The 9701-nt window shown below is 40.3% G+C and overlaps 3 protein-coding genes across 4 annotated transcripts; 2 read left to right on the forward strand and 1 right to left on the reverse strand.

Annotated features, from left to right (window-relative positions):
- Positions 1-233: 233 nt before the first annotated feature.
- Positions 234-647, forward strand: SARC_10465 (hypothetical protein; the record flags this gene model as incomplete). Its single annotated transcript, XM_014295487.1, has 1 exon — positions 234-647. One exon carries the CDS (start codon positions 234-236, stop codon positions 645-647), a length of 414 nt encoding a protein of 137 aa, XP_014150962.1.
- Positions 648-4410: 3763 nt separating this feature from the next.
- Positions 4411-5673, forward strand: SARC_10466. Of its 2 annotated transcripts, none has more exons than XM_014295489.1 (2): positions 4411-4709; positions 4863-5673. In XM_014295489.1, exons 1-2 carry the CDS (start codon positions 4439-4441, stop codon positions 5276-5278), a joined length of 687 nt encoding a protein of 228 aa, XP_014150964.1. In that variant the 5' UTR covers positions 4411-4438; the 3' UTR covers positions 5279-5673. The 2 variants fall into 2 exon arrangements, with proteins under 2 accessions (XP_014150964.1, XP_014150963.1); XM_014295488.1 differs by having other exon boundaries at positions 4893-5673.
- An 874-nt stretch (positions 5674-6547) lies between these two features.
- SARC_10467 (hypothetical protein) lies at positions 6548-9678 on the reverse strand (the record flags this gene model as incomplete). Its single annotated transcript, XM_014295490.1, has 2 exons — positions 6548-7698; positions 7773-9678. 2 exons carry the CDS (start codon positions 9676-9678, stop codon positions 6548-6550), a joined length of 3057 nt encoding a protein of 1018 aa, XP_014150965.1.
- Between the last annotated feature and the right edge of the window lie 23 nt (positions 9679-9701).

Here is a 9701-nt window from a genome sequence, read left to right on the forward strand (position 1 = left end):
ACTTTTGCGCACAGGAAATAGAGGGCGACACAAGTGCTAATGGTAGCAATTTCACCGTTGCAAACAGTAAGAATGTACAGGATCTTTATAACCAAATTGTGTCGTTAAAAGCCAAAATAAGTCACTTGAAACGGATGGCAGAAGAAAAGGAAGTAAGAAATACTGCCAGGCACCATCAAATTCAAAACGAGCTGAAGCGTACCAGGCGGTAACTGATGAGTCAGTTCAATAACATGAACTTCCGCTCGATTAATCACGCCGCTGGACCTAATAGTAATAGTCGAGGTAATAATAATTCCGACGATAATCAAGGGATGGAAAATTCGGGTGCAAGCAGAAGTACAACCATTCGTCTAGCCATATTGATGAAGGGTCCGAGAACACTAAAATTACTATGGGACGAATATGAATTTGAATTTAATGGGAATAAGCCAGAAAAACATTTTACATCGGTGGAGAGGGGTCGTGTGAAGCAAGTGTTCAGTTTTCGATTATTTTTTTGGAAGGCAATGGAGAAGCTTATTGCCCGTGGTAATTCTGTACAATCAGCTATCGAAAAACTATACGATGCATTCGGTAATGAATTATCGGTGTCGAATCTTATACGCGAGATTAAGAAGGATAAGCAATTAACGAAGGTTCAATAAAGCAAGTTTGAAAGTATACACATAACACTTTAAACTATTTTTTTGATAAAAAAGTGTAAGTATACAGTCTTGTATATCTTTTTGTAGCATCCAGTAGGATAATGTAGGATAATGACTTTGTATATGTTGAAAAATCGAATACTCTGATGGGCCAGAAATTTGGAATCCCGGAAGTTACGGAACTGAGCCTCAAAGCTTTTTTTAAAAAATGACAAAGTAAAAAGTCCAATATAAATAAAAAGGTGAATACTCTGGACTGTCTGAAGTTCTGAGATCCTGATTGATGAGTAATGAGTGAAGTCTAAGCTAGAGTATCCGCGAGTAAGTGACTCCAACCAAAAATAAAGTTATGAACTTATGATCGAGTGATATTTTTTATATTTTTACCCACAGGGGAGACTTTCAACCAATTTCGCTAATATACCGTTCCAGTTAAAAGAAGTACCAAAAGAGCAAAAGACTCTAATCTGCGAGAAAAAAATACCCCGGTACAAATTAACCCAGAGCCAGCCGCCCAGAGCCAGAGCCCAGACAACTGTTTTCCGGCAAGTCTCATTTTAGTCAATAAAAGTATATAGAAATAGAGTTCAAGTTTTATATAGCAAATCGTGCGTTGAAAGTTTGTGTCTATGTATTCTAGTATGTTCCACTCAAAAGTTAGCTATAGCCCTATAGGTAGTCACCTAATTTATATTATATCCTATATCTAAAAATTGAAGAAAAAAATATTGGACTACCAAGGTCGAATACCATTCTTAACAGGATATCATTGGCTATACAAAGAGCTAAAATATTCAGGATTCAATAATGATTTCCCCGTACATATCGTTTGGGAGTTGGACGCCTTCACAAGTTCACAACTTTACGGTGGGCTGTACAGTACTACGTACTGTGTAGTCAGTCGTGTGCACTGTGCAGTGTGCAGCACACAGACACACGTCACACACGCTCTCTACTAATAGCACTCTCTCTACTAGAGTAGTATTTATAGGTCTCTCTCCTCTAGTAGAGTAGTTTTTTTAACAAAACATAGCCTTCTGAAAATTGAGCAAACAATTTATTAATATTTTTGTTTTTAAAAAACAACAATATATTAAAAATAATAAATTGTATAAAAAAAAGTCATGGCCCTCTACTAGCTGGCCTGGTATACGACAATGATATGTTTTCTAGCAAAATAGCTTCCGACCCCTCGCTCATGACGTATTTCGCACTTCTTAGTTTAATAAAAGACATGTCGTCATAGCGAAGTAGTTTCCGACGGTCTTAACATGTCGTCATAGAGTAAAGTGTTGTCTTATACCAGCCTAGTCTACTAAGTTTCTCGACAACAAAGTATAAATACGACAAAGGATAAGTCCGCCATCACAAGATGGCCGATTGGCCGTGAAACAGTTCTCTAGTTTGAGTAGTTTTTCTTCAGCATACCGGACACTGGACTGACTGCTCGAGTCTGGACTCCGGAATCGGAGTCTGGAGTCTGGACTGTGGACACTGGCTGGACACTGGACAGTGCAAATTGCAAATTGCAAAGTGTAAACTGCAAAGTGTAAAATAAAGCCCAAAGTCCCAAAGTCAAAAGTCAAATCTCACTAGATAGTCGGCCAAATGACCCCTCCTGTCTCGAACCATGGAGCTCAAAATATTGAAAATAATGACCAGATTCGAGAGTTTGATAGCGGAAAATGCTCAGAGAGACCTGATCTGAAATATCCAAGGACACATTTTTGATATTGCACCTGTTTCAAAACCTGATTCTGACTGATTTGGAAAATATTTTCCAGTACCAATTTTGGACTTTTGAGGCCAGAAATCGACATGCCCGGTCATTTATAAGATCTGTCTAACTGCAAAATATTGGTATTGATATAGATATTTTTCCAGGTCGAAAAGAATATTTATGTGTGTGACATGCACATTAACGCTATCATTGAGTTCAGTGCAGCAACCACAGTAGTATTGATATTACATATGCGTATTTATCCCGAACTTCCATTGCGAGCGCAACCTAATCGAGCGATATTACCGAGCCAAGTTTGAAGTGCGAGAAGAATGCGTGGGCAGGCCTTCAAAAATATGTCATCGAAGCTCTGAACAATGTTAAACTGGATACAATTAGATGTTTTGTGAGGGGTGCCTATCGTTTCCTCAATTGGTATGATAAGGGTCTTACTCTGCAACTTGCAGCGTTTGCGAAAAAGAAATATACTTCTCATCGACGTGTACCTGAGAATGTATATTAAATAGTTACCGCCGAGATGGCTAGTAAGAAACGAGCCAACAGAAGTCCAAGTATTGTTTTATCTATTTTAGTTTAACTCGGAGACAGCTTTAATTAAAACATCATCCATTCTGTATGGACAGATCTTGCAATGTAACATGTTACCTTTTCTGTGGGATAGACTTCTACTATCAAAAGACATACAGTAATCAGTTCTGAGACATGTGGGCATGTGCAGTGTCAATGTTGGCCACCCCAGGTCCATATATTGGCCACTTCAAAAATGGCCGAAAATTATTAGGGCAGTTTTGGCTTCCTCGCAACCATGCAACCCGATTTTGCGAAATCAGTTTTTTTTCGGGGTGTATTTCGCATCTTTTTTAAATAAAACATTTGGCCGACTATCTTTTTAAAACAATATAACTTGTATTAGGCAACTGCACCATATTTTAAAAATACACAAAGTACAGTGTACATATCATACAGTAAATACAAACAACGGAAAGGATTTTTTTTTAGAATCCATATTGATTTCTATGTGAAAAAACCATAGCCTCCTAAAAAGAACATAACATGTAGCCTTCTTCTTTTTGTTTTATAAAAAATTGATCAAGTACCCACATAAGAAAATGTTTTTGCTTTTTTATAAACCGTTTTTATAGTAATAAAATAACAAAACACATATTCTGGATATGATTATATTATTTTTATTTATTTTACAAATATCAAACGCCAAAGGCTCAACGCCAACAGCCACCATCTCCGCGACGCAGCGTATTTATCATTACCTCATAAATAGTCCTAGAGCTGGTGTTCTATTTTTTTTTAAAACAAACAATAAAACAAGCACATACATGCCGAGTATTTTATATATATATATGCTGTATCTGCTGCAATTTTTAAATTTTCCTGACACGAGTGACGTATCGTTTTTTTAATCCTATTTTTTCTTCTTTTTATTCTTTTTTTTAAAACAAAAGGTAAAACGACAGAGAGCACTCTGCAGTCATTTGGTTATTTTTCGCTTAGTTCTTTTCTGTTTTTGTATTTTTTTTAAAGCAATATTTAGAAGGCTATGCAGTTTTTAGTTTTTTTTAAAATATGTTTTAGTAGTCGGATAACTGTTTTTTTTAAACAAAATAGCACATTTATGACTAGAGGCACGTAAATACATTTTATTTTAAAAAGACATAACTAAATGTAGATCTGTGGAAAATCACTCTCCGCGATTCTCGGTATGTATTATTGTCTTTTGTATTTATCCTGCTGGCTGCTGCATTGCAGCATTGCACATCGCGCCACAATGCCACATCTACAATTCGACACGCGGACAGTGGACTCATGGTTTCACGGATTTTTAAAAAGAATAATAGTCAATGCATAGCGTTCTAAATTGTACCTCAATGACCTTATAATCTTTTCTTGTTTCGCAGCGATTTCAAAAGTTCAAAATGAAGCACTCGAGATTTTTAAAGTTATTGCGCTATACAATATACATATAAATAGGCAACAAAATCAGAAGAATCAACACTATTATCAGTACAATTTTGAAAGTTTCTAAATTGGAACCATGAAACTATTTATAGCCAATTGTGTTTTAGCTGCTTATTTCTTCGGCACGGCCAGCGCTCTGGTCACCCGTGGTGTAGCTGTGGACCGGCCGAATACAATCTACATGGATGCAGACGACATGCTGTATTTAAGAGAAAATCAAGATGAAATCGCCGATGCGGTAGACGATATTGTGAGCCGAGCCAAAACATATATAAAGAAAGAACTTCAGACTGTCCACGACAAAGGAGAGGCACCCCCGTTCGAAGGAGCCTTTCTCAATGATTATTGTATGTTCATTTGTAAGCGTTCTTTTCATGCTACTGTGACTCACTCGCTTTAAACTTTGATCGCCGGAAGTGCATATATCCGATGCCAGTAAAATAGTTCATGATTCCCAACAGCTGTGACTGATATTTCATTGTTTTCTATATATGCAACAGTCAGTTTCTCACCCTACTATTGGAAAGCAGGTGCGGCTCCTTGTCTCGACGAAGAATTGTGCATCGACGCAGCCAATACCGCTGATGACTTGACACGACATGAACTACTCGTGGATAGCTACTTTAAAAAATCTCTCACAGAGTATCAATTTGAGCGATTGAGCAAGGATTTTGACCCGACCACTGTCAAAAAATGCTATGAAGCAGACGTATATATGAAATGTGATGGTGACGTGAATGAGCACGGAAGCCTCAAGCACGATAAAGATGCGAGAAGTACTATGCTGAGTGCGATATACTCTGGTACAATGGCATTTTGGTATACCGGTGATGAAGAATACGCCGAAATGGCGTCCATGTGGTTGAAGGCTTGGTTTGGAAATTCAAAACCCCGTATGAATCCTCGCATGACATAAGGCTGGTCACTCAGAGTATTGGAGTGACTCCGACCATGAGGCGATTCTCGAGTGGCAGGCTGAGTTTTAAGAGTGGTTGAAGAACAGTGAGATGGCCAATGCCGCTGGTGACACGTACAACAACCATGCCACTTGGGAAGCGTTCTTGCGATTCTACCTGGGTGTCAGGTCTATGGAATACGACGATGTGTGGCGAACTACATGTGTATACTCCCCACCAACCACATCTAAAAATAGAATATCGATGACGTCACCAATTTGGGAGCAATCTAGGAGCAAATCTAGGAGCAGTGCAGGAGCAACCTGAGAGCAACTCGGGAGTAGCACATCACCACTCATGGAGTATCGGTATTTACTCTATTTTTTTTCAAAACGTAATAAAAATTCAGAGAGTCAAAAATGAAAAAGCTACTCATTTATTTTATTTTTTAAAAAACTTAGTAAAAAATCAAAGAGTATTCAACAACATAACTGACACGTTCTCATTAGTCTAAATTTATATAACATGTGCCATTACCATTATTTGAAAGCCACACCCAATAGATTTCACCTTTATCAGATTATTTATAATAAACCATAAACCAGTGACCATGTAACGGTCCCAACATTTTAAAATTCGTAACCAATTGATTTCAAACATTTTAACTCGTTAGAATATTTACAGAAACACAAACTGTGACATATGACAATCTTTAACACTAAAGCAATGCTTTCTTTTAAATATACATACGTAAGAATTCAAATATAACAGTTTCATTTTTACATAATTGCATTTTTATACACGGTACTTAATAGCAACATTATAGACCAAAAAAGAAAAAATGGGTATGGGCGAGACACTAACATCAGACAACCCATTTGACCGTGACAGACGGATGCAGGAAATCTTCTTTCTGCATTATTCCTTATTATGGGAGGTATGTATGATGTTTTACACACACGCACACACACACGCACACACACACGTACACACAAACGATGGGTGAACGTCGAATCACAAAAGTCTACGACTTGAATTATCTGATTTCTGGTGATCAGATTCAAGTCGGCTGTGCTATACAAAAATTACGATGTGGTAGAGGATTGTATTGAAAAAGGAGTGCTTGATCTACTGACGTATCGTCAGAAACAACAACTACGTGACATGGGGGAACGTCCGACAAAGGACAACCCATTTTTCCCCTGATCACCGCATGGCTGCATTCTTCCAGCACAATGACATACTATTGTAAAGGTGCGATATTTATTCATATATGTTTATTTGCATTTCTATTGTTCTACATAGCCCCAAGGCACTGATCTAAGTATACTATAGTTTTTGTGGTTTTCCATTGGTAACAGCTTTCGCTTGATAAACTCTGGTCGCTTAAGCACCTTTGTTTCGGATCTTACACGTGGCTCACCCAAGTCCATACTCCGATACAGACCTGCCTCTACATGTGTTTTGATCTCCTCAAGGTTCCCCAACACCATTTCCTTAAAACTATCTACATTAAATCCCTCTCCCTCCACACACCCACGACTTAATGAGAATCCTTTTGACTTGATCTCCTCTGTGAACATGCTACGTAGACGCTTCTTTGTATTTTCGTCCTGACACGCGTCCACCTTTGCCTTGTCTTTTGCTGTAATCTCCTTTTCGTACGCGTATGTCTTTGGTGCCAGTGAGTAGAATCTCTTCATAACCTTTCCTTCGAGCTCATCCTTCATAGTACCCAGTATAAACCCATCACCTGACCCATACACTTCAGGACAGAACGGTTCTTTGTGGTTTGGATTGTCTCTGTCATAGATGCACACGATACTATCCGTATCACAGTATACGATCTGTGTTGGATGCAGCTTCGCTATCCCATCTCTGTACAACACATCTCGCCCGTGACTTGTAGTGAATGCAGCTAGCTGTGGTTGGTAGAACGTGCTGTGCTTTACAATGTTGGCTCGATCTGTCTTAAACCTGGCCTCCATGACATCGCTAACCTCCTCCCAGAATCTAAAGTCGACCATCTTCTTATCTGGGTATCTCTCACGATGTTCTGCAAACTCTTCGTATGATGTGAACAGTTTTTTATCAGGGTACTCTGCACGCTGTCCAAACTTTCCCCAGAGACTGTTAACAATGATTTTTGATGTGTTACGCATTCCTTCATTGAGTTCAATATCGTCCAAGCTCAGATCAGTCATACCCATCTCATCACGGTACCAGTCCAGTATCTCTTCCTGCTCCTCACGTGTCCCAGCAGGTGGTTTGCTAGCCTTGATTTTCATCTGTATAGCTGAACTCATGTAATCCTTAAACAGCACGGTGCTTCGACCTTCATACATGTTGATCTCGTAGACGTTTGGGAACTCGTTCCCATACTCCAACGCTAGCTTGATATCCACGCTTGTGTACGTCTCAATCCAGCTACGTTCCTCGTCTGTATGATTACATGGTTCAAACAACGTCTCCCTTTCAATATCCGCCATACCAGCACGTGTCAAATACTGTCACCATCCTGAAACATTTCAACATCAGGATCGAATTTGGCGGCCCTGAGCATACACGCAGCACAGAGCCCAAAGGACAATTTCTTTGGACGATTGCTCTTATACGGTAACACGGGAATGAGCAGATCCTTGACCAGCGTTGTCATCGGTCCGCAAGGATACTCCTTGAAAGCATTAACATATGGATACAAGCTGGTAAAGTCTACATAATGTAGCGTGCACCGTCCATTCCCAGCAACCTCCACAAGGCTTGCAAACGGCTCGGTCCGCCCTCCAGCCATACTCTCTCGGGGATCGATACGCAGTGTCGGTCCTACCATATCGGTTATATTATTATGTGTCCAATACCGAATAAACTTACGGGCCTTGCATGCCCATACAGGTATAAATTCAAACCCTTCAGCTCTGATTGTCATCTCCTTTTCCAAAGTGTTGACGTACCTTCTTTCATGTTCACCCTTTCCCTCGTTGTACACATGGATATTGCAGTCACGACACCCATGCCAGTAGCACCCGTTGAACTCTATAATAGTACCAGGCCCAGACTCTCCATCGGCAGCAGGCAAGTAACAATCGGCGATGAACGTCCTCTCTCCCACAGTCACACGGTATTCATACCTGGCGTTCCTATACAGATCTGCGTTCAGAGGTATACCATACCCCCACCCCTTACACCCAGTTGCCTCGGCATATCCGTTGTTGAAATAGCATACAGTGGGTGACATACCGGTAATAATCATCTGGTTCAACCCGCTGAAAAATGTAACGGCCTCCTTGCTCGTCTGTACAACGGGCTTGGGTCGTGTATGCTCAATCATAATCTCTTTTGGCAGGTACGTGCTCTCGTACGCGCTCATACACGCACCGGCAATAGTTAGATTACCTAAAGGATGCACGCGCCCGAGCTTAACAAAAGCGTCGATAAACACCTTCAACCCTTCACACAGTATAATCACGTCATTGATACAGTACCGTTTCATTTCTTCCTGTAGATCAAACCGAGATGTAAACCTATTCTTCCTATGCCATGTCTCCACATCCATTGCATACGAGGGACTCATATCATCAAGACCATAGTACTTAATATCTGGCAGAGTCGACATCTTTACATTCTGATGGTCACGTGTATTAAGTTGATGGGGAAAATATCCTTTAGCATCGCACTTGAGACCAAACATCTTGGGGAACTTGGCCAAACCTGTGGCGATAAAATCCATACTGTCAACAAAGGTCACAGTCATTGACCAGCAAGTATCCGTTACATGGCTACCCCCAATACGATGTGTAGAAACACTGTTGTTCCCATTGTCAGGACCAGGTTTGATATTAGTTAAAGACAAGGCAAGTGATCTGATCTTTCGACCCGTTTCCAATCCTGCAGTAGGTATGTTGTTGCTGATACAGTACTTCCTGATGAAGCAAGTATCAAACCGACTCCCATTATGAGCCAAGAACTGCCATCCGCGATAGTACAGACCACCGCCACGAACATCAGATGGTCTGGTACGTATGAACTCGACGAACTCTGTCAGTGCATTCTCCCCACACCAGTACCGCGTGAATGGCTCATCCTGCCCCTCGTCAGCGTACAAATGACTCATAGCCACAGCATTTACTGTAAACGGTCGATACTCCTTAGTCTTCTTTCCATCACTGTCAATCTTCTCCACCCAATTTTCCTGCATAGTCTCAAAATCATACACTGCAATTCGATGTTGTCTCACAAGCACTGGGTCCGTTAGCTCTAACTTATGCTCCTCACAGTATCCAGTATCACAGACCTTTGGTTTGCTCTTATTAATTCGAAAATCGTGCTGCTTTTTACGAAATTCAGGGTGACGGCGATCGTTGAAAAAAGGTCCATACTGTCCACGAGTAGGATCAGGTAAGACAGCTTTCTCAAAGTACATGGATGGTTCACCACACTCTTCAG

The sequence above is a fragment of the Sphaeroforma arctica genome, assembly GCF_001186125.1.
Source record: "Sphaeroforma arctica JP610 unplaced genomic scaffold supercont1.1261, whole genome shotgun sequence".
NCBI lineage: Eukaryota > Ichthyosporea > Ichthyophonida > Sphaeroforma > Sphaeroforma arctica.